Raw genomic sequence first — 26,675 nt, 5'->3', positions numbered from 1 at the left:
AACGGTGTTGAGAGGGTGCAAAAAGACTACAACAACAAGAGGTCTCAAATGTGACTTCATAACTGACCTTCGGCCATATGTGGTCTTTTTCTAATGTCATTTATATTTTTTTCACCTCTACATCGCAATCAGTAGTAAAATTACAGAATCATATCATCTAACATCTCCACCGCAACTGCTTTGTTAACCAGCTTCACTTCACCCCGTCACGTCTATCAGAATGTCCGCAACATCCGCCAAACTAATTTTTGGTCCCCGGCGTATTGTTAACGTACCTCCACATGGACGTGCATATCTCGCGATCGATAAACCATCGGCCCCAGGCGTCCATTACAGTAAATTAGGAATTTCCCTTTCATCTTTTTTTCCCTAACGACGGCATTGTCATATCCAATTACATCTTTTTGAGCAAATTTTATAGCTGTTGCAATTTTTATGTTTTTGGTTCGTAAATATTTTGTATTGAAATATCTACTGCTTTTACCCTTCTGAAATTTTTGGTTTGTTTTTGCGATGCACGAAGGGTTAAAGTGATTATGTCAAGGTCACTGGGTAGCAATCGCCGCTGGCTATTGGTTGACTGAGTCACTCTGTGACAAGATAGCGTGCCTGCACCTGAGCCGCGTTGTGGCAACGGAATGCTGAAAACGTCACCAAGAGATGCAAGCTACTTTTAACACAGTTTTATGCACATTTTTTGATACTTTAAACAGCTACATTTTTGTGGGTATGTAATTTTTGCAGCTTCTGCCAAAAAGTTTAAAATGTCCTAGGATATTTCCGGGGACAAGGGATTCTATCATGTGCTTTAAACTCTGAGATATTGACAGTCGTGGCCTCTTGTGAACCATATATCATAATCCGTCAGAATACAATAGGGCCAGACACTTTTTCTGGAGGGACACTTTCTACTGCTCCACCGGCCAACGAGACAGATTTACATCGGTCCTTTCTAAAGTAACTTCAACCGGAATATAAATGAATACGTGCTGCGACTTCTTGGAACAACCACCGGCCATTTATGACTAACTGTCCTTATAACTCCTAGTGGACGTAACCACAAGGGCGGGCCATCCATTGACAGGGACCGAGTCCCCCTTCCTCCATTCTGTGAAACATGGCGCAAAAGGCAGTCGGAGGGAACGTATTATGTCCTGGTACGAAAATGCGAAATAATGCAAGATATCTTCCAAGGTTATTGCCCTTCCTAAAACTGTTTCTGCTGAACAACTACCGACTCACTGGTGTCATTCTGTTTTGCCATTTTAGCCCATGACTAACCGCCACAATAATAGAATTCTCATCAACGACCTAATCGACAATCACGATTTCCGTCATTGCAGCTGATTTCAATTGACCCATGCCGATATCTCCTCCGTAGAGTATGTCTATTTCAATTGGTTAAGTACCGGCCAATAACGTTAAGCACTAACGAGACGTAATTGACGTAAATAAACCATTTTAATGAGCCTGTTTATTTGGGCTGCAAATTGCCTAAATTGTCACATTATTTCATTAATGTCTGCAAATTATTGTCGGGTTTGTCAACTGCTAAATGATGTATAATTTTCGGGGTAATTTTCTTCGCAAATTGGTCATGATTTTCCGTCATATAGCACACTTTTTCCTAATATAAGCTCATTCCTTAATTTATGGGGTTTACCCTTGTCAGGATATAGGTCAATCAAACAGGGCATTCAGGAAGATACTGAATACAACCACAGAGCTAATAGCGGAGACAACAAGGTTGACTGGGGCAGCACGACACCAGTGATTTTGGACATCAGGTATCTCGAACCACCCCCTCCAAAGAAATCGAATGAACATAAAACAATATCACTAATGGCCTAACGATGGATATGATACTGACGATGCAACCGTCACTGATGACCATTCCGGATATTATTCTAATATCACCATTACGGATGAGCAAAGCTGAGCAAAGATAATTCGTATGTCCGTTTCGTTATTAGTCTCATAACCTGGCCGGTCATCTAGTCCTGACAGGCTAATCTGATATAACTATTGTTACAATTAGACGATATCGATGGCCAATGATCTGACGATTTGTTATCTGTTGGTAGGGACGTGGTCCTTGGCGACTGAAGATGTGGATGTGGTGATGTCACGGTTTGAGTGGGTGAGTCAGGGGTCGAGGGCGTCCAATACCCGATTGACTTCCACCTGATATATGCTCCTCAATACTCCCATTCAATATCCCCTAAGAGAAGTCTCTTCTATACCCATGATTGTGGTTGTACTGCCTGTAAGGTCTGGGCCTCCACCAAAATGGTCCTCACCAGGTCTGCAGGAGTCTTCACAAGGTTCCATTCAACCCGCCAATTTGTCCAGCCCAACTTTGACTTCGATACCAGCGTGTCCTGGGATGAAGGCTACTTCCACTCTGGCCGGGATCTGCAGGATGAGGCATCCAGGTGCTCATATCCATCTCATGCTTCACCCGCTAACCAAGCTCAGTCAGGATCAGTGCATGATCACTGGCCTTCTGGGACAACCATACCAGATTTCTTCAGTCCTTTCACGCGTGCAACATACCCACGACTTTACTGCTGAGAGTCCCAGTGTGGTCAACTTACTCTTCCTCTCTGTCGATAAGTTCTGCTATTTTGATTGCATTCAGAAGTTTTGCACCCAGTATGATCTATCTCTCTCTAACTGTTGGTATCCCCAAACAGTGGTGAATAATACTTATAGTCACCATGTCAGCTCGAGAGGAAGCTTTCAAACAACCATTTGTTCAACAACTTGGTGTTTTTTTCACCCAAAAGTCATAGCATATAACATTGAATGACATCACCATTCTTAGGGTCCATTGCACAGATCTGACAAGGAAGAAATACCCCTCTGATTATCAGGCCGCTCCCAAGAAATGAGTCGCAGTTTTCGCTTCATACCAGATTATAATCGGATGGACAGTAAATTGATCGGGGTTTGTCTTCAAGGAAGACATATCCGAGGGGATTAAAATGCTGATTACCAATGACTGGTCATGGTCAGTGGTCAATAGGGATAGCGGTCCAAGGACAAAAAATCTCGCTAACGTTACTGCATACTCATCAACTTAAGGAGTTGCAGAAGTTAATGACATGAGCCAGCCCAGGAACAAAGAACTGATAATGCAAGCCTGGGTGGATGTTCGCCCACTTTATCCAACCTCCTAAAACAAAGGTATTATCCACTCCTGATTACCAGATTATCCAGATCCGTTGGACCCACCTCACCTGTCATCATGATGACCCTCGTTGACAAGCAAGAAGCAACAACAATGCTCCTCTCATCTCCTCCTATTATTTTGACACCTCGTTTCCTTATCAGGGCTGCAGACCTCCTTACCCCGGGGATTCTCTGACACCCTCCCTTCACTTGATCCCTTATTGTAGTGTAATCCAAGGTCGCAAGGGGTGACAAGGGTGCAGTCACCTAGAAACTGAACGAATTGCGTGAATAATGTCCCTTCATTAAATTAACTGTTTCTTTCAGTATCATTAGTGGATCAAAGTCACCAAAGTCGTACACCTATCAGATATACGGTTTCATACCCTTTTAATCCCTTCAGACACCTTTGTTGCATCAATTCAGTGCATCCTGCCGAACAATTTCATCATAGCAACCAGTGACTTGTTATAAATCAAATCTATAAAAGGGTGTGGTATTGGTGATTCGAACCTGTTCAAAAAGCTTCAGAATAAAGCTGACGTAATTGATATAGACCTAAGGCATTTTGATGGTGACTTTTAATGACTGTAAGGGAAAGTTTTCAGCAGACACAGAAGTTAACAAACAAATAGAGTCAACTCCGACACAGTTGTATTGCTAGAAATTGTTATCAAGTACTTTTCAGGGAATGGTCAAATCATTCAACCTAGTTGTATTGTGATGTATCGTTGCTTGCGGGGTCCTGCGTAGAAAGTTTCAACTTCATAGCTCTAGCGGTTAAGAAACCTGCCACTGTTTTTGAAACAGGATACAGACAACGACGGACGATGGGCGACGGATACTGCGGTGTTGCATAGACTCCCCTACGGTGAGCCAAAAATTATCAAGGACAAGTTATTTGTATGCTATCAGCAGTTAATTCGAGGCAGTATAGGCCCTTTGCCAGATACGCCGGACGACGACGACGACGACGATAATGGACGACGATGGACAATGGACGATGGACGACAGACAATGAAGACAACACGCCACAGTATCGTATAAGCTCCTCTGAACGGTGAGCTAAAAAGTGTCTTTACTCCACTTTTAATGAACAACAAATCTTGCTTTATCGCCACACCAGGCAAGATGTACAATATCATATTACATCTATTGATACAGCACAAAAGTTTCTGAACAAATAAGCCGAGGCGAAATTCAGCTAAACTCAACGTTAGAGCAAGTCCTTGAACTTTCGGTGCCTTTTCTTCTTAAAAGATTCACTTTCTTGAAAGATGCTGTCATCTTGAGAAGTTTGAATAGCATTTGTTAAGTTGATGTCACTATCGTTGTATTCTCAAGTTGTCATCTTCAAACTGTCAACCTGAAGAGGCTGGATAGTGTCTTGTGAAGATGTGGGGTCTCCGCCGGTCAGATATGGGGTGATATGAATAAAGACTAGCAAATGCTTTTATCTAAATCTCCATGTACTTTTACACTAGGCCTTCCTGTACAAAACCGGAGTAAAAGCATTTGCTAGTCTTTATTCATATCACCCATTGACTTCAAGACGTCCAAAGACTGCGGCAACACCACGAAAGGTAGGTGAGGTGGAAATGAGGACTGTGATGCACTACCAACTATTTGTACACAGAAAGTGTTCTGCGATTGTCCAGTGTTTTATTTGGCCCCATTAAAACAAACTTAGATGCAAAATAGAATTCAATTGCTCGATGTTCACTGAAAGTATCGCTCTGTTTACAAGCAACTAATGAACCAAAACTTCCAACTTCAACTTTAAGTTAATCCACAAGAAGTAGAAATCTTCTGTGTAGTCTCGCATGCTTCTACACCTGATCCGATGAAAAAATGTCAGCATCCTTGTAGACGATAGCTACTGAATCCTTTGTCGGCTAATCTGCATTAGGGAACCACATTTTATAACAATCTTTGACAAACGTAGCTTTGATCTGAATGACTTTAATCCCCCTTCAATAAAATGAAAGGGATATGTGACATTTCTTACTACTTAACTCATGGTTGCTGTCCTCCTTGGTGTTTGAGAGATGTGTATATCCCTCATGTTATTAAGGCAGCCATTTTGTTTTGAGATCGACGTCAACAGCAGGTTACAAGTTTGCCTTGTTTGAGATCTTTTACCGGCCATGTATATTTTATTGTTCATCATCATAACGCAACTACACAAAGGACATGTGGAGACATACAACACAATTATGGATAGGTCATGATAAACAAAGCGACAACTGAATCTTTAGATCAATAAATAGGAATAATTCTGATTGAGATGGAATTTGATCTCGCAAAACTCATCAGTTGGGAGAATATCACTGTTGGCGCCCCCAGACACACATGACTAACGCTCGCCTTTTGAAGTGAGCAGCCCCATCTTTGTTGTCTGTTGTAATCTAGAGGACGCACTCCGGTCGTGAAACCCTACGAGAACGCCACCGACGACGCGAAGCTGTCACTCATGTTATGACAGCAGCCGTCAGTGTCAGTCGGGGCAAGTCGACATACAATTGTCGGCCACTCTGGGACGGTCCAATTACAATACACCACATCGAGTTTCGACTTCGGACCAGTATTAGTCACAACCATTCTCGGTGATTACCATTCGAGATCTGATAAAATTTCATTCAGTTGGCAATTCTTGTTGTACACCGAGGAAACCGATCATTATCAACGAAAAGTCAAACTGCTGCACAAATCTTAAACCGAGCGCTCACAAAAGCGTCAATTTGATTAAAACTCCAAAAAGATGAGCAAGACTCAATGTTTTCTTTTGCGTTGAAGATCGTCTCGGCAAGATTAATTAAATTTCAGCGAAACAAGAGATTGCATTTTACTTGCATAATCATTGTGCAAAATGGATTAAAAGCTTCGGTAGGTTGTAGAGATTTTCCAATAAAATTTGAATGCACTGACGCCATGCTCAACTTTTGTCTTATTCCTTGCGATTTGATTAATTCTAATAGTCGTAAAAGAGGAATCCATTGTCTCAATCTAATTACATAAAAAAACTGTTTAAGTTAAATTACAGTTGGCCAAAGTTATTCCCAAAAGACTCATGCCCCCTGGCAGATGTGTTTTCTTCATTAAGGTGTGGTGCTGATACAGTGCCACTCAAAAGTAACATTCCTCAATTGTGGAGGTGATCAGTTTGTGACAGATGTAAAGTTCCTTAAAAATTGCCCCTCTACAGTTCCTGTCATAAGTAGCACCCCTCAGTACTTGATACAGTGTGTCACTAACTCAAGAACTGGTCTTATACTAGAAGGTGAAACAGGCTAATCACTGCCCCCGAGTGTTAAAGTGGTGGTCGGGAAAATGATCGAAAACGAAATGAGTCCCTAAAGAAAAAGGGTAGAAAAATGATCCTGCTTTAATCAACAATAACGGCCATATTGTGACAGCCCGATGACTGATTCTGATTAACCATCACCAACAAAGGTTCAAGGCTCCGGGATTAATCTATTAAAATCTCTATTCTACTGATTCATGCCAACCATAATATAAATGTCAACTTTTAATTCCAACTCATCTCATAAATGACACCATCCTGAGGTATGCAAATTGGCTGTTCTGTCATGTGCGGTTCCCCTGATTAATCTGCAGTCAAGTTTTGTTTAACTAGATACAGACGATGAGAAGGATACTTAAAGGCCCCCACCGTTCATTTATAATTTGAAATTTGTAATTGAATATGAACATATTCTGCTGTTCCAAGCTATCCTTTTAAAACTGCTACCCAACACATTGCCACCAAACCAAAACACGAAAACATCAATTTCACATCGTGCTAAATTGCTAGTCAAAACACATCATGCAGCTTCATTTTGCAATCAGCTTTCTTCAAGTTGAGAAGCTACTTTTATTCATGTGTGAAAGAAACAGATCTTTTAGATCAAAGAGAGCATAAAATTAATGAGTAGTTCAAATACCTCGTTTTTATCTAAATATAATTTAGCTGAGGCAGGTGTTTTGTGATATGAAATGAGAAGTCCTTGATGGGTTGGTAGGAATGCAGGGAGAGATAGCTAGTTTGGCAATATTGTTGTGCACTTTGGATTGATAAAATGGTTGTAATGGTCTACTTTTACTCAAGCCAGGATAGCATTCGTTTATAAGGTTCTTATTTAAAGAACAGAGGAACATCATGGAGGATGGGGGTTCGGTGGACTTACCTAAAGTATACTGTGAGGTAGGGTCCTGTTGAGTACATAACAGGTGGTATTTTTTGTCCACATAATCCGGTGTTACCACCAGCTTCTTTCTGCAAGAGAAGAAAAAAATATTACAATACATTCCGAGAAAATAGTGACAGTAATGTGGCTGCCATCTTAATTTTGCTACCACACTTTTGGGGCCTAATTTTCCCTAATGTTTCGAAAAGATGTTGTTTTTAAGACCCAATAATCTGATATAAGTACAGGAAAATGTCGTTTTATATCAATTTGTTTAAGTTAAGGTCTAGTCATAAACTGCAAAAAGTCCATCCCCTCTCGTTTATGGAAAATGCAGCAGACTATAATCATCAAAGCCTGTCTGACCACCATGTGAATGCAAAAAACCTGTCATCAAAATGTGACATTTCATCATCAAAGTCAACATTGGAGGGTTAAATTGCACTTTAATTTCGATGATTCTGTTATCGTAGATATAATCGAGAGAGGGTAATCATATATCATGCCAATAAGGCAGAACATTTTCCAACGTTTGATTGGGGAATAATTGCGATTTTTGTTGCCGCCAGTTTCATCTGAGCAAATTACACGAAAATACTGCCACCCATCGAGTTATGATGAAGTATTTCAAACGCGTAATTGATAGACGATATTACTTGTCAAAGAACGTAGTCATTCTACCGAGCGGTTTTCATGCCATGGTGATTTAATGAGAGAACAAATTATTTTCCATTTTGGTCGACATATGACAAAATTACTTGATACAAAAATATGTTTTCGACCTTTTGATGTTGCTATACGCGAGTCATTTGTGCATGGCTGTGCGCTCTCGATTTTTATTACATCGTAATGTGAATTTGTTTACGATGTGTTCACGCGCATTTATATCTGATTTTTCATTTGTTGCAAAACCTTTTAGGGTAGCAGATATACAGGATGCATCAGAGAGAGTGCGAGGACTGACACCCTAAACCCAAAAGATGTATGAAAATGCTATCCCCTTCTTCTGTTTTCAATATGCATTGCCTATGGACTCTATGGAACTGAGTATGAAGAAGAATTGCCAAGAACCGTCCGCATCTGCACCACATGAGGTGTGAGCAACACGCAATGCCCCATCAGATAGTCAGTTATGTTTAACTTCACCATTTATGATTTGCATCTCCTAAATATAAAATATGAATGAATATGAAATGTTCATGTCTGCGTCAGTCGAGATGATGCCGGTGATGTTGTAGTGTAGATTTGAAACTTGTCCCGATAACATCAGATGAGTGTTATTGCCTGAACTCCAATGGTAATGCACTCTCCTTCTCTGTTTCAGTACAGTTGGTCTGCTTTAGTCTTTCAAGGCATCTTGGCTTTACCTCTCACGCAAATGACTGAAAGCAATCACAGCCAAGCTTCTTGCTCAAGGTTACAAACGAGCATATAGCCATGCAGTATTGTAAAACAAGTTTCATCAAAGATGCATGAATGATAACTGCACAATGCAATTGGAGTACCCCTTTAACATGCCTGGTGGTAGGGGGATGCACTTTACGTAGCGTGTGTCTCAAATGATGTTATTGAGAGGCCCGACTCCATTCTTCTTTGCGACACCACATAAATAAAACTGTCGCCATATATCAAAATGAGGCAATTCGTCAGATACGTCTCATGCTCTCATCATTATTTTAAGAGATAGTTAATGGAAAGCCATTGACTGGAAACTGAAGTCGATGTGTTTTTAGCTATAAAACAGAGATAAATGCCACAGATATCAGCTAATGTGAAAGATATCCGTTATTATACGACAGAAATCCATTAAATGGAGTCGTTGTTAAGTTACCATTGCTAAACGGATGATTCTCGGTAGATATGTAAATATGGATGCACGGCAACCATTTTCTACAGATCGTCTGCCAATCAGAATGTGGTGAGGCTGACATGATTGATGTTGGTACGATTCTGACCTAAGCGGGCAGAAATCCTGAGGGGGCTTGGTTCGGCTGATGTTTGCAACATGTCAGGTCAGGACGCCCCATCAACTTGTCAGCAGTGTGACTCTTCCTCATTCATCAACGCTTATGCCCATTTATGCTTGTTATATCGTTGATATTCCAACATGTTGCATTAAGTCATATGCATTTCGTTTTGTACGGCCATTGAGTTCTATTAAAGATACTACGGAAGTTGTACACTCACCGATTTCCGATCCTCTTCGGTGAATAGGCCGTGAAAACAACCTGATAGCCTTGTAGTTGTACTTGTCCCCTCCTCCCCACTCCGAAGCAATTCCATGGATAGCTTTTGGCATTAAGACATTTTTTTCTCAAGAAGGTTTGGGTAGAAATATAAGGAACAAACAAAAGATAGAAGGAACCACTTACCATTGGCGTTCCTATAATAGTATTTGCATCATAAACATACAAGGCATCGTTACATATATATGAGTTTTCTGACTTGTCGGGTATGTCCAACTCCAGAATCTGAAGGCGTAGCTTCCACCCGTCATTTTCCGCTTTGAAAGTTATCCGACATTCGATTCTGTCTCTATAAAAATCGCCCTCTTGCCGTTGGTGTGAATATACTGAAGCGCCCCCTAGGTATTTTCCATCTCCACAATCGGTGTCATCCATATAATCTGAAAAGAGAACGCAGAAAACAGCAGTGAGTATCGATGCAGATTCGTGTAAGTGCCAAATTTGGCCACATAAAGCTTTAATTCCACCGAAAAGGGATGGTAAAGGAAATGGCCAGGGTCATTGTGCTCACTGGGTCCAACTTAAGTTACGATTTGATATGTTTGCCATCCGTCCCTTCAACTAATGGGAATGGCATCGTTTTGAACAATCAGCCTTTGCAGAAATCTGCTTTCAGCAGCACATATTAATCAACTTGTACTTATAAAGCTGGGATATCTCAAGTAAAGAAGGGGGACATATGGGAACAGTCAATAAAAGGAGCAGCTACAAGTGCACTATAAGCTCTTAAACCTTCGAACTCAAGCAGGAAAGGGCAATGTCTCAGAAGGGATTTGAACCCATGACCTCTACGTCAAGAGCTGGCACTCTATCAACTACACCACCCTGCTTCCCAACTGCTACCAAACCACAGATTCATCATCAAAATACTTTTGGAGATTGCAGCACCACTTCCAGTCCATTTTGCTTTTCGCACAGCATGGTTCCTGTGGTCCAGGCACAAAGCGCATCCTCAGAATCCGAGGCCGCTTACTGTAACACGCCGGGTGCCACCGCCATTGTTTCCACAGTGTCAATGATCTTTGGTATTATGACATGTTCAGTTAGGTGAAACATTTTCATAATGGTTTTTTAAGACGCTATTCAAATGCATTGACTCTTTCGATCTATTGATAATCTTGAAGCATGTGCTCATAATGCCGTTCTAATAGACTCACGGCAGTCTTCATTATCTGCGCTTCTGTACACACAATCTGGTCTAGGGGGTTTTCACGATGCTCTGGTTGGCGTCAGGACGAGCTTGCCTGCATACTAAGTGGAGACGACTTAAATCCACAGTCTGCAAGTGAAATGTTGTCATGCGAAAAGTCACAAATCTGACTTTCAAGGGCTTTCTCTTGTTTAGGGAAACTGGGAACACCTCAAATTGATAAATGATTATATAGAACCATCAGATTTTTCTTGATTGGAACCACCCTGTAGTGTACAGAGAGCAAGTAAAGTGCCAAACAAATAATGGGAAAAAAAATGTTCCTTAAAAAATCGTATCTGTTTCCACTTGTCAATTTTACATCCAAAAGCTGACGGCAAAATGTCAGCCAAAATCAAACAACGGCAGAAGCCGACTGTTACCGACACGGTCACAAATCAAAGCGGAGTAAAAATGCAAATATCACCAAGGACCACTTTGGGTAACTCTGGCCAACATTGGTGAAATTTGATCGTTTTTCACAGTCAAGTTCCCCACAGAAGAGTCCTCAACCTTTTCAAAACTGGTACGGCGTGCACGCGAGGCGGAAACAAAGAGTGAAAATATTGATTTTAATGAATTCTTTCCAGATCAGATATCGTGGAGTCATATCCGTCTATTTGTATTTTAAGGTTCAGACTATGTTGCATTCCACGATTAGCTGACTGGATTAGCGTACACATAGCCATACACTGACGCATAATCAATCTGCATCCAAGTCGACTAAAGTTTTGTAGAAACTTAATTCCAACAATCGGCTCATGAATACTTTAGTAACTGAGCCGCACAATGTTGTAACAGCACCGTGGTTTGAAACAATTTTCGGAGGAAAATGGAATTCTAAATTGAATGTTTCACGACACTGCAGCCTGGTGAAGTGCGTCTCCCAGTGACTGGACTACCAGTTCTGGCAATGGGAACAATGGCGCAAGAATATTGGGCCACGTTGATGCAACTTCAGTACTTCCAGAGGCCTTCTTTACAGGGTAGGGATCTATTCGCTAACAGAGTGGGGCTGTCAGGATGGGACGCATCAGAACCTGTCACCTCTGAGTTCCCAGGTCTCCAGTTTCCTCCTACCTACATCAAAATCTCCAAATATTGTTTATAGAGCTGATAATGTCCCAGTTGACGCTCAGCTCTAAAGCACTATGATACAACCAGCTCGAATCACAGCACTCTCTTGCACCACAAATCATCCTGACTGTCATAAACCACACCAGTATTAAACACCCATCGCCAGTATCCCATCCACAATTTGGTCCGATGTAATTGACGACAATTAAGACATGTGTGATCCAACAAACAATTATCAGTTAATAAAACTCCCATCAACAGAAGATGAGGCACACAAATAAAGCATTAACTGCCGATTCTGGACATATTTATCATCTTTTTCCTAACGATCCATGATGACGTGCCGAGTCTCTTGAAGCCATTTATCAAATTGTTGGAAGCTGGTTATGCTAAAGATTTATTGCCCCATTCCGGCGTCTGGCGATACTGGATTGGTTCTTGAGGATCCCACTAGGGTAAAACGGACATTGCTGCATACATTCGAATCGTGGGGTAGTGTGTCCTTATCGCTTTCTGGATGATTCAAAAAGAGTGCTGATTGGTCGAGAGACATGTTATTAGCCCTGTGGTGACTTGAGACGACTGGGAACAAGCTTGTAGGGAATCAACAAAGCTTACTTTTTCGTCCAGAAACAGACATGACGTCATGTAAATAATTTTTTTTTTCATTTCCAATCAAAAACTTAAGTATTTTTAACACTTTTTATTTTCAGAACAATTTACATGTTTTACATTATTCGAAACATGATGTCTGTGCCACAACAGTTACCAGGCCTGAGACGCTCGATGGCAGCAATCAAATCGAATCATCGATAAATGAATGTAATCTAAGTACAATCACGAGACAGATGAAAACACTTAGCAAAGATTCCTTGCTGGTAAAACGATGACTAATCTGTAAGAATGGGGAGGAAGACCACCATGCCAAGGCCACACGCGATGAAGTTGTTGTTTCTCATCTAAATGGACAGATATTCGTTATGGTCAACTATGATAAGCAGGAATAGGAGCAATAAGCTCCTTCAAAGCAGCAGATTACCAGCTAAAACATAGTAAAATCCTAACTTGTTTGCATATCCCAGTAATAGAGTAAGACTTTACACAAAATCTTCAACGAAAATTGTAGAACTGCAGGGTGAGGAACAACAATTTATCAACCTTTGGCCTACAGGCAAGGATGGTAAAGTTAATAAAGAGGCATCATCTAAGGAAGGTGATGCAGTCGGCAAACATGCTGACAAATATCACATAACTGCAAACTTTCCCATGATTCCGCAGAGCAAACATTTGCCACTGTTAGCAAACCAACACAGTAGGGCTGATGTTACGTTTTTGAATTGCTGAGGTGCGGAGTCCATGCCGAAGTGTAATTCTGTGACGCAGACACTTCCATCCAGCATCTCTTGGCACTGGGGTGTTGAAATGCTGGGGTGCGGAGTCAATGGCAAAGGCTCACACTTCCACACAGCATCTCTTGGCACTGGGGAGTTGAAATTCTGGGGTGCAGAGTCAATGGCAAAGGCTCACACTTCCACACAGCATCTCTTGGCACTGGGGAGTTGAAATGCTGGGGTGCGAAGTCAATGGCAAAGGCTGACACTTCCACACAGCATCTCTTGGCACTGGGGTGTTGAAATGCTGGGGTGCAGAGTCAATGGCAAAGGCTGACACTTCCACGCAGCATCTCTTGGCACTGGGGAGTTGAAATGCTGGGGAGCGGAGTCAATGGCAAAGGCTGACACTTCCACACAGCATCTCTTGGCACTGGGGTGTTGAAATGCTGGGGTGCGGAGTCAATGGCAAAGGCTGACACTTCAACGCAGCATCTCTTAGCACTGGGGTGTTGAAATGCTGGGGTGCGGAGTCAATGCCAAAGGCTGACACTTCCACACAGCATCTCTTGGCACTGGGGAGTTGAAATGCTGGGGTGCAGAGTCAATGGCAAAGGCTGACACTTCCACGCAGCATCTCTTAGCACTGGGGTGTTGAAATGCTGGGGTGCGGAGTCAATGGCAAAGGCTCACACTTCAACGCAGCACCTCTTAGCACTGGGGTGTTGAAATGCTGGGGTGCGGAGTCAATGGCAAAGGCTGACACTTCCACGCAGCATCTCTTGGCACTGGGGAGTTGAAATGCTGGGGAGCCGAGTCAATGGCAAAGGCTCACACTTCCACACAGCATCTCTTAGCACTGGGGAGTTGAAATGCTGGGGTGCAGAGTCAATGGCAAAGGCTGACACTTCCACACAGCATCTCTTGGCACTGGGGTGTTGAAATGCTGGGGTGCAGAGTCAATGGCAAAGGCTGACACTTCCACACAACATCTCTTGGCATTGGGGTGTTGAAATGCTGGGGTGCGGAGTCAATGGCAAAGGCTGACACTTCCACGCAGCATCTCTTGGCACTGGGGTGTTGAAATGCTGGGGTGCGGAGTCAATGGCAAAGGCTGACACTTCCACGCAGCATCTCTTAGCACTGGGGTGTTGAAATGCTGGGGTGCGGAGTCAATGCTGAAGCGTTATTCTGTGAGGCAGACACCTTCACCCAGCATCTCTTAATACTGGGGGAGAACAAACTTTCGCTACAAACCTGATCCCTTGTCACAACTAAAGAGAACCCTTGGGACTAACAAGTGTTGTCCAAATAGAGACGTGTCCTGATTAAAGAGATCAGGGATCAGAGTTTACATAAAGACGAAAAGCTAAGAGCACACAACATAAAGTCAAGAGCACACAGGGGTTAATTTCAATGAGATGATGTTGCAAACATCCTTAAAATCTATTATGAATGAATTACGTTGAGGTAATGGTTTTGTTCATGTTTTGGTTTAGTTCATCTAAGTCACAGTGCCAAAAACCTTTTTTCCCATTTATACAGACTTTTAACAACATGACCTGACAAACATTTCCCTCCGTATGCTTCAAGCTTTAGTTGTCATAGTCATTTTGCAGAAGCATCACATTGCCTATTACCACTAAAACATTTCGATAATCCGTAACGAGGTTTGTCCATGACTACCACCACTCCAACTGTTCCTGTGTACGTGTCAGAGCGACATCACGCATCAGACTGATGGCGTACCAGCAGGATGTAACGGACATGTCGACCGCAAGCAGGACACTCTCTGATCATGATACGCCTAATGACAGGAAGCAAAGCCAGAAGATTTAACCAACTTAACCGCTGAGAGCAAAACACTTATGTTATGACAAATTTGTGGCTTTTGCAAGTAATCTTGGGACGACCGATGGACACAAGGCAGTAATATTTGTCGAGCCATCTCCAGTATATACTATCCAGTAGTGAAGAAAAGGAAGCAACCAACCAGGATTTAAAGTTCTTGTCCCCCATTTGGATCTTTGACATTATTTGACACATTTTCTTCTTCTTCTTCTTCAGCATTTGCTCTGTTCTTGGAAATGTTGTTCTTCAGGGGATTATTCCTCCTTCGAGTTGGGATGAGCATTTTTACTTGCCACTATAGTTAGGCATTGTTTGGGTATATTGGCTTTGTGACTATGTCCTCGGCCAGAGGTTGAGTTCATGCAAGCTACTCATGATTTTCACTTGGTGAGGTATTTTGCTTGCCACAGCATAGACAGTAGATACAAGGTAGAGTGAGCCAGTAGAGCCAGGAATTTTAGCTCCTTGATTTCATGCAGGTTCATCCAGAAATACAATCTTGAGTTCTCCCCGTTATTGAACCTCAGCCCTACTGCATGCACTGGCAGTCAGCAGTGTTGACCACTGGGCTCTGAGGCTCCTTGGACAGATTTTAAAAACTAATTCTTTCATGATCAGCCTTGGCTGTTGTGCTCAAATCAGTGCAAAGGAAACTACATCATTATTATACTCTTCATAAGATGACTTATACAGCAATTCAGCTTATCGTTAGTGTGCAATATCGAGGGCTATATTGATGTCGTCCTGTTTTCATTTGTAGCCGATTATCTCCCCGCTGATTAAATACTTCGCCATGAGTGGACTCGAATGATTTACATATGACAGATAACAATGTCAGCATCGATTAATGACCAAGTCATAAATAGGAGACATTTTCTTGAATAAGAGAAATCGAAACAGGCGAATGAGTAAGATGATGCACCAGGTGACCTTTGCTTGGTGCCCAGGTTTGCTTTGTGTTGCGTTTCTATGGCGACTAATGAATGGATGTGACAGAAACTGTGACTGAATGCGAGTAATTTGATGACAAGGTGACAATAATCAGCAACTCAATCAAGGAATTGTGGAATACAGAAGGCTAATAGGTTCAATTTCGTATGTCCCGAGGTTTAAACCTCAGTGTCGCTTTCACTGTGTGATGTAGCGTAATTTTTGTGGCTTCCTTCAGTCATGCTGTGGCGGTACACAGTAGGTTAAATGATAAATCAGTCAAAAATTAAAGAGGGGTTATCAAAATCTGACGTTATTGCAAAATAGAGTCATTCGTTAAAGGAGTAACACACAATCTCAGATGGAATAAGCACATGATACAAGTAAGAGAAATATCTTATCATGTAATGCACATCTTCCTTACTAAGACAAACGCTTCTGACCCACAACACACCACCACTTCATCTTCGAGTACATCCGAAGTGCTCCATCAACAAGACCAGCTTTTTCCATCCAATGTTTTCGGACTAAAGACATCATTATCAAGGGCTTCTGTCAACACTTGCAGCCAACTGTCATCGCTTGCTTGAATACTCTAAATTGCTCACCTGAACGGTGGAAACTGAGAAAGCTGAAGCATCTTTGCCGGTACCTTTGACATAAAGGCTAAGGAATGTTTGGTGAATTGGAGAGCCGCAGAGGGAGGACATAGCGGTTGAGGGATAGGGTAGAGGCTGGCCTCCTCAGTCTTTACTGGTAGTCAGTCTGGGAGAAGGAACACTCCGAGATACAAACCCCAGTAGATGTCACTTGTTAGCCAGGGACGGCAAGACATTTGGAAGAAGCAGACACTCAATTCATCAGGGACGACATTGGGGAGACTAGCTTCCTCAGCCTTCGCCGACAACCAGTCTAGAAGGAACACTCCCAACAATAAACCTGGGTAGATGTTGCTCATAAGTCTTTGGATGGCAAGACATTAAGGAGAAGGTGACAAAATCAAACTGAGCCACAGCAGTTGATCAAAAGCAACATCTATCCACAGCTGAAGAAGTAGTAGTTTCAAGGCTGACCACTTCCTTGCACGAAGCCACCTGGACTTTTTCCAGCTTGTCAGCACTGGCCAACTTTTGTTCTGCTATCAAAGGAATGTACTCCAGGTAGCATCATCTGCAATGGGAGGCAGTGTCGTCTGCTTCGCGTTTGGAAAAGAATCCTTCTTCTCTAACAAGAAGATAAAGAACATCTGAAGAGGAGTTTTGGTGCAGAAACTTCACGGGCTGTGGAGGAATGATAGCACAGAGACATCTTGCAGGAATTGTGACAGTTTATTAAGGCTGGGATTGAAGTTTGGCTGTACAGATTGCAAGGAGGCCTTGCTAGATTATTGGCTCATGGCATCCTAGAATCTTTCGCTGGCATTGAAGTCTGGCTTTACAGATAGAATGAGTAACACCAAACGTATTAATTCAACACCTTAACCAATCTAAAACTTCCAACTCATTCAAGAAATGTTTCCAAGTGAAGAGTTACTTTACGGGCTGCATTTATTTCCTTCTTAGGGCTCTGAAGGGCCATCAAACTTGCCAAGTCATTTACTAGATTAACATTCGGTTGAGTCATAGAAAATGGGATCTGAGTTCAAGAAGTTTTCAAGATTCATAAACAGGAACCTGCCTTGTCATCAAATTTGAATTTTACCTCAAAATTTAAGAAAACCGGATGACACACTTTAGCTGCTGGTGCAATGCACTGACCCAACGTGTTCAGAAGCAATGCCCGCATCAAAACATTTCATTTCTAACCGAGCTGAAAATTCAGAGGAACTATGTTAAGGGTGGTCAATGAGAGTACGGTAGATGTTTAAGGAATCAAATTGGTTGATATCTAGTGTAGCGTCGAAAGACTTTGGAGCAGCAAAAGGAAGTTAATTCTGTCAGTGTTGTCTTTTCTTGCAACTCTGCATTTAACTCAAGACAGTTTAAAGATGACTGGCCCTCGATAAATTTCCCACTTCTCAGCCAGCACAAAATAGAGAGGACCCCACATAACATTATGCAGCCAAAACCATTTGTTCATCTCGAGAACCACTTTTCCCTTGGAGAAGTTGATGTCCACAACCACTGACATGGTTTGAGTCACGTCATGGGTCGGCTTAACATTCCTTGGCACTTAAAGGATGCGTGGACCCATTTCTCTAACTGCTGCTTAGGAAGCCACCAATCCTTGACAAGAGGCAACCATAATTGTAGCTTTCCCAATGACTTGAGTCATGGCAGTTGAAGAAATTCTCAGGGCAGAGGCTAATCTGAGGAGGTCCAAACAATTCTATCGTCTTCAGCCTTTTTTGCAAACAATTCAATATCGGATTAGATTTGTGCTAAAAGATGAGAAAGACATCCACATAATGCTGCAGAAATTGTTCCGCTAAAGCTATAAAGGAAGCTTTATCGTCAATTTGTTATTGAAGCTGAGTAGCGAGACCTCGCAAACTTGATGAATGAGTCATTGCTGTGTGCGCGAACTTCTGGTCCTCATGGTCACTTTTTACGCCGAACTACCAATAGATACATACTCGAGCAGACAGTGTCAATATGAACTAGCGTGTGAAGTACATCTCGTACTAAATTGGTATTGTTGAAGGGTGTATATTTCATCCGCGAAAAATGCGACAATTTACACATTGCGTCGAGCAACGTGTTAGGAAATCTTGTTCAAACTCTTGACGTGATCGCTATGTTTGCTCATCGCCGTGAACGAACGACGGCGGTAACGATGTAGCGATAAATAATTTAGAATCGTCGAAACATCTGTATTGGTGATTTAGTCTTGGATGAATATTTTATTAGCACGTTCGTTGACGATCGACAGACGGTGATTCTTCTAATGAAATGCATGGGAATTTGCATTGTTCTTTTGTGTGTAATCTTCAGGAGTAGAGGTCATGGTGCCTGGTGTACAGCAGCAGAATATCTTATTGGAGAAATAGCGACTCAATCTTAGATACAGATGTTTTTGAGCTTGCTGAAGAACATTTAAAGGTTTTTCAAACACTTAAAAACCTATATGGCCCCTGTTACACATGCTTATCCCACAGAACAGCAAGGGTAAGGTTGTTTATTAGGGTCAGAAGGCAGGTTGCACCACCACCAACATTTGGTCATTTCTTCTTGGTCATGGCAAAAACATGCAAACTTAATCGCTACATGTGTATCTCTCTGTGTTCTTCCCATTCAGATCCTAAAAAATAATAACGTCTTTATGATATACAACATTATCCATAATCTTTACCACTGCTGTGACATATTAATTCAGACATCCATGTCGTCAAGGGCATCCAGACACCCACTACTACAGACATTGTGAGGGACATCTTTCACCCATGATCAATAGACCAATGGTTGCCTAAAGCAAAGCCCAGCCTTGGGAGTGAGAATGCCCGTGAATTACTGGGAGGACCTCAAAATAGACAAAGAGCGCTGTCTTTGCTACACATGCTTAGCGACAACCATTCTTAACCCTCTAAAGCAAACTGTTGACAAGTGATTTTTACCACAGGAATGAGCAATATTTATCATGTCTTGCTCAAGGATACCAAGACAGAACAGCTACAGTTCTCCCACGAGCTGAACCCATGACCTCCTGACGAAGACACTCACAGCTCTAACCACTGCACCACTGATCCCCCTGGTAACTCAAATCAAAAGAATACAAAAACTATCAAAGAAGATTGAATTGAAGAAGCCACATATCTCACAGGTGAATCTCTGACCTTCTTCTGCCATTCAGGTCAGTAATTACCAAGCTGACTCAGAAAATTCACTCAATACTTAAGAAACATTGTGAGTAAATAAACATCACTGTCATCCTTAATTCACTTGCATGTGCAATATCTGAATATAATTGTCTTCATTTACTACAGGTAATACTCTACCTGCTCTGATAGGATGTTTATTTATGCAATTATTATGTATTTCTCCGAGGGGAAAACATTTATGCACCATGCATGGATCAGAAAATGAATCAAGTTTTTTCTAGTCTAGGTAGATTTACGTTTTTGGTGCTTTAAATGGGCTAACAAGCTCTTCCGGCAACAACTTGACGGAGAGCACTACCACTTGATGACAGGTGATATATTGAAGTTCTTAATTTGGCGCTCAAGATTTCTTCAGTTACGGAACTAATTTGCATAATAAATCACTGCACGGAAGCCTCTAAGTTTGCCAGCGACACCTCCAGTTTAAAGTTAATTTCACTGTGCCATATGGCAAATGCTTTTTTAGCGCGTTCTTGGGAGATCCTTTATATAATGGATCCAGGGTTCACTTTGAAACATAATAAAATTCGTTGAAAACCTATCGAAATACAACTCGACATCTCTTTGCTACAAATACATACTATATAAATGATTCTGGTAATCCCTTCCCATCTCCAGGTCGACTTCAATGCATCTGAGAAACGAGCAAATCTCCTGTTTTCAAATTGACAGTTACAGCTCGTCAAATTACTGAAATTGCAGTTGGAAAAACCTGCTGACAGATTGCTCGATACCTCGAGATGATGACTTCGACATAACACACCGACAATAGATACGCACAGATAACAACAGTCAGTAACTTGTTTGAATGCGGAGCCTCTGGCTATTTGGTTTTTGCGAAGAATCAACCTATTGTTACAATGCTATCGGATGCAAACTACATATTATCGCATATACCAGCATCAATAACGCACAAAGAAGCACGGACAATGGAGTTTTTATGGATTATATCTGCAGTGACATAACTTGAGACCGATAACTTACGTGCCATTTTTAGACATGTGCTCATCTATCTGTCGATACATAATAGCCGTAGTGCTTTAACCACATAATTTCTCTTCATCACATATTACTGTTTACATATAGAAGCTTGAGACGGAAGGCTTTCATCCAATTAATACCCTTTCCCCCAGCCAATGCCAATACATAACCACTTATTTTCTTGTTCTTCTTCAGCGTTTGCTGACTGCACTTGGAGGTGTAACCCTCCAGGTAATTTTCCTCCTCCAAGGCAGGATAATCTTTTTATACATGCCACTACAATTAGGTTCCAATTGTATTTTTTCGCTTACTGACTCGATCTTCGACTAGACCGAGGTAGAAGGATATTTTGCTTGCCCTCGCAAAGACACCATAAGGTACAGGAGTCACACATTGACATCACAAACAAATGATGAAACAGTTTAGGGTTAAGTGTCTTGCTCTAAGGGCACAAAGACAAAACAGCGGTTGTGGTTTGCATTCCTCAGCGGCAAACTCTGAGGGTCTGTAAATGTGAAAAATACAAAAATAAAAAGCATGCAAACATTTGCGTGTTTACCGTATTACACACATGACACAGGTCACAGCCTTATCACCAACATTCGGTGAAGAATTCAAGACTTCGCCCTCATCTCTACAGAATCTCGACCTCGCCCCGAATGAATCTTCTGAGCGACCATAGGAAGAATGAAAACAGCATTGTTTGTAAAATCTACACCAGATTTCACCACACAGGTCATCAGCCTGCAAAGAATCTTGTTTTCAATCACCCCCTCCGAGGCTTTTAGTGATGGAACCAGTAACTTGAAGCAATCGGTCACCCCAGGTAGTGAGAGTGCCACGTTATTCAAGCACAGAAAGCAGCAGATTCCACAAACTCAACTGTTTGAGTTTATAGTTAATAATCTCAGTTAAGACTACATTGATTGTACCGTTTACTGGGTAGATTAGAAAGGCTAGAATAGTATTTTGTGGCATGAAATTTTCAAAAGACTGAAAGTAATTGCAAGTGGCGTCAACAGGCATTTACAGGGGCAGCGGTAGCCAAGTGGAAGAGAGTCGGCCTCATGATCAGGAGGTCGTGGGTTCGACTCCCGGCCGAGTCACTGCTTAGTTCCCCTACTGGTCGAGTTCAAGTGAGCGCCTTGTGGTTGCTCCTTGAAACCCCTGATTGATTTCTGTGGAGACCGGGGTAATAATATGATATCCCAAAGCGCTTTGAGCGAGAACTATAGTGTCACGGAATTGCGCTATATAAAAGACTCATTATTATATTATTATGGTACCAAGAGGGATGGACCCCTTAATTTCAGAAAATATTTGAAATTGACCTATGTAACATTTTGAAAACTTTGACCATGAAATTCTTAAAGGCCAGGGCCCTGATGTTTTCGCAAGAGGGGGTTACAAGTGCAAACTTTTGGGGTATGACTATGTTCAACTTAATGGCTTTATCAGTGGAAAATGTACCCATTTGTAAAAATTAATGGCAGCAAAACCAGAACCGAACGTTTTCAGGCCATAAACTTGTAGGGGTGCAAAAATAAAGGTGTTTACAGTATATACACTAGAAACTCCCGGAGCAGACACCTCTCAGTGTTATCAGATCCCTCTTTAATAAAGACACTGATTTGGTCAATTTAATTGAATTTGACCTCTCTAACCATGACACCTCTGTATTTAAGACATCATTTTCCTGTCCCTGGTGTTCTTAATAGAGAGGTTCTACTGTACACCAGTATATGTTGCTTCGTGACACTGTTGACCTGTCTTAGCCACAAGACCAAGCAGCATTCCAGAGATGATGGAGATGCCCTGTGCATCCACCAACATAAAGCTACACCACGGCCAAGACAAGCTATTTGCTTTGTACTGTGCGATTCTTTCAAGAAATCCTTAGTGATGGGAATTGGCCTTCTGCCTTAGGTTGTTCTGCGCGATTCTTAAGGCGTCTAATGCGAACACACCTCCCCTTGTAGAGCAGAATGAACACATGGCGATGCAGCCTCCAGTCTGCCTGCCAAGTCCACGGGCAAAACCTTATTCTCTACGGTCCATTATACAAGACAATGACAGCGGACATTTATGCCTCGAGGGCGATTATTGGAAATGAAGAAGAATGAATTGAATAAATGTAATTTTTCCGCAAATTAACAGAAAATGTGGACAGAAGCTTGAAAAGTAAACCAATTCTGTTCTAAGCAAACAGATGTAGTTCGTTAAGCGCTGGATCCAAGAAATTCATACACGTACTTCATTTTATAGGTGGATTCTAATTCTAAAATCGCCCCGGGCAGTTTTCAATATGAAGTGGCGACTTCGACATAGATTGGTTGTGTACAGAATCAGCTCGGAGCAGGCCGTATATTTGGATAGTGTGCTCTAACATGTCTAATGTGGTGTGTGCATAACTTGAAAACTAACAATTTTTGAGGCATTTGAACCGAGAAAATCTGAAATGTACTTTATAGGTGGATTCCATATTCCAATTCTAAAATCACCCCAGGCAATTTTTCAGTATAAAAATTTGGTTTCTCTTTGATGTGAATTGGCTGCGTGCAGGAAAACCTAAGAACAAACTTATATTAGGATAGAGAATATGTACATGAAGTTGATAAGAGACCAATTTTTAAAGTGTTTTACAAGGTTCATCAATCAAGAGTTCAAGAAGCCACTAAATGTATAGGTATAATTATCTCGTTAAAACTAATGATAAAAAAAACTATTACATATAGCATTTATGAATTAATTTGTTTCCAATTATAATATTGACCTATAATTGTGGGTACAAATGCATTAAGAAAGTAAAAATTTTTAAATTTGCTCCACACCAAACACTAAACAATTTAGTATGGTCCCTGATTCATGTCACCAAAATCTTTCCTGACCACAGTATTAACCTTAACAAACATTTAAGGACCCAATTTAGGAATAGGGGATACACAAATTAGCAAAACCCTATACATTCGTATTAGAATAAGCCTGCACTTCAGTTTTAAGGCAACTGCCTCTGACAATGGAAACTTGTGAAGGGTGGAGACTCAAGTAGTGGGTAAAGTCGCAAACTTCCCAGCTGTGCAAAATAAAGCATGAATAATGTACTGTAGGAGCATACAGCGGTGAAACTGCACTGAAAAAGGGGGCTCAAAGGGAGGGGTATATGCTCGGGGTGGAATCCAGTTGAAGAAGCATATGCAAAGTAAGACCTATCTGTCTTGCTATCATCAGTTTACAAAAGCAAACTGAAATCAGATGACTAAAGAGAACAAGGGATGGATGAGGGACAAGTTCATTTCAAGATCTCATATGACCATCAAAAATTCACAAAGCAAATGTAGAACCTCTCTATTAAGGTCACCCTTGGGACTGACGGCGATGTCTTTAATAGAGAGCTGTCCTGATAGAGTGATCAAATTTAATGGAAACAACCAATTTGGGACTGCGTTGTCCACTAAGGGAGGTTCCACTGTAATGTCTGACCTGCATCATCAATAACTGACTATAACTAAGAAATGTTAAAGGTTTGAAGTCACCATGCAGTGACCAGCTTAATAGTTTTTCTTCCAGAAATCACATAAGGCAGTTAATAATAGTTACGCCTGTTGAAAAGGACAGGGAGCTTCAACCTTCTCTTCTGGTCAAGAAACAACACCACGGCGTTCATGCAAATACAGTAGAACCTCTCTATTAAGGACACCCTCGGGAGTGACAAGTGATGTCCTTAATAGAGAGTTGTCATGGTGGTTAAAGAGGTCAAATTGAATGAAAACTTCCAAATGTGTCCTTAATAGAGAGGTTGACCTTATTGGAGAGGTGTCCACTAAGAGAGGTTCCACTTTATCATGGGAGCTAAGCTGAGGCCTCTCGCACCCATGCCCAATTAATAAACATAGATCGACAATTAAGAATCAATTACATGTGAGTGCAAAGATTTTCAGGTTTCAACAACGAACTAACTAAGCAATTTAGACCCTGTTGAAGACAAATATTAGTTTACACACTTTTTCATTTTTAGAAAAAGCTTTGAAAAAAACCACCAACTTAAGTTAAAACACTAAAATGTTACATTTATTATCTTCTGAGTCACCCTTGGCATGGTTAAAATTCTGATTAATCAGACATAATCAATTAAACATGTGGCAGAGCCTCTTTTTTTATCATTTAGCGAGCTTACTTATTATAAGTCTCCCTTTCTAACCCTTTCTTGTTATCCATTGGAAAAGCAATATAATCCAGGAAAAAATCAAATAACTTATTTGGCCAATACTGAATAACTTAAATGACAAAACACTTCTAAAATAGGAAAATGTAATATTCTCATAGCTGCAAATACAATAAGGCTCTTAGTCTCATGATAGTAAGTTTTGCCTCAGGTTAAAACTGATGCTTCTTCTCTCTTAGTCCCAATAATAAGCCACACTCGACTAAACATTGAGGAAAACCTGCTATTGCTGTGCGTTCTGCAGCACCGAACCCGCTAAAACATTGATTGACGGTAAATCAATATCGGGGATAGCGACTCTATGCACACAGGACAAGATAGCTAGCTGCATATGTCACCAATACACCAACGCACGATCAGGAGAGCGAAACGCGCGAGCTATAGCTAGCAAAAAAGCAAGGAAGGGAAATGGCGGGAAAATAGGCCTTGGTAGAAGGTGTATTAAAGGGGTTGAGGTGACAGGGGGTTTACGGGTGATGCGTTGATGCTGATGTGTTCATTGTCGCCGAACAAAACGCATGCAGTCAACCAGAAGTAGTCACTAAGTGATGCGCGAAGCAAAATTCCCATAATTTCGGCGCGTTTTTTCGGAGAGGTAAAGACAATCACGGGTGTTTTTGGAAGATAGGTGGAATGAATTTAATGTTACTTACATGTCTGTGTCTTTTTGCTGACGGATTCAGTTAGAAATAGTGCAAAAATCCAAATAATGCTCGCAGATTGAAATATCACGTCATGGCCTAACGCCATGTTTCTAATACATTGATCCATTTCTAGCTTATTTCAAGTTGAGGAATGGAGCGACGCCTATCGTTTCGCGGGAACTTCTGCTATCATCAAATCGCTTATAATGCAGCTGTAGTTGGACTTGACTGGGAATCTAGCAACGTTGTAGCACCAGCACCAGCGCAGGCTGTCGATAAAAGTTTTCCTTGTCGATGTCGGTTGACCTTTAATGCGCAAATGTCCGACTAAGCGCCAAGCCGAAATCTTCCACTCTTGTGCGAGCAGACGACAGTCACCCACGTGTCGCATAGACTGACTTGATGGCATAACAGACTTTCGTAGTTCGTATGGCTTGCGAAACCTGTCTATTGTCGAAATTACGCATCAGGTCGAAACACTTGCTAAACGCATAATGTCCTAACTTTTTTACGCATATCAATAATAATCATGAGACTTATATAGCGGCTTAATCCAACTGGTTTCAGTCGCTCAAAGCGCTTCACATTATTACCCCAGCTAACTTTTTTATTCGAAAATTCTTTATAATATCAGCGAGTTTGTTCTAATTAACCCCCCCCCCCCACCTGCCAGGCCACGCCCAAAGTATAGGCAATTGCCAATGCCCTACACTCCGGACGCAGTGGACTGGCCTCGTCTTGTCACCCGAGACGACCAGGCTGACGAAACGGACTGCATCGAAGTCTGCTGATGTCCAAGCCCCCCCCCCACGATTATGAATGTGAAGATCAAATCCTCAGAAGAAGTTCTCATAAGGACTCAGGGCCCTTGGACCATTAATTGTAATTAAATGATCAATCGCATCCCTATAGGCCCTATTATGGAACGAACTTGAACTTGAACTATGGGGACTTTGAGACTGTTACACCGGCTACTTCGCTAGTGAATTTAGTCTTAGCTCTGCAACTGACCTGACAGCTGCGGAA

At 41.6% G+C, this 26,675-nt stretch overlaps 1 protein-coding gene across 1 annotated transcript in view; it reads right to left on the bottom strand.

Moving 5' to 3' along the window:
- LOC135495495 (uncharacterized) overlaps positions 1-25,771 on the bottom strand; it is a 102,845-nt gene extending 77,074 nt beyond the window's left edge. The window contains exons 1-3 of the mRNA XM_064784209.1: positions 25,659-25,771; positions 9,734-9,987; positions 7,362-7,450 (exon numbers count right to left, since the gene is read on the bottom strand). Of these exons, the coding sequence (XP_064640279.1) occupies positions 7,362-7,450; positions 9,734-9,987; positions 25,659-25,755 (440 nt within the window). The 5' untranslated portion in view covers positions 25,756-25,771. The remainder of the gene's footprint in view (positions 1-7,361; positions 7,451-9,733; positions 9,988-25,658) is intronic.
- Between the last annotated feature and the right edge of the window lie 904 nt (positions 25,772-26,675).

This window comes from Lineus longissimus, chromosome 11 (genome assembly GCF_910592395.1).
Source record: "Lineus longissimus chromosome 11, tnLinLong1.2, whole genome shotgun sequence".
Lineage (NCBI taxonomy): Eukaryota > Metazoa > Nemertea > Pilidiophora > Heteronemertea > Lineidae > Lineus > Lineus longissimus.
Note: the sequence above shows the minus strand (reverse complement) of the source record. Positions and strands in the feature narration are given on the sequence as shown.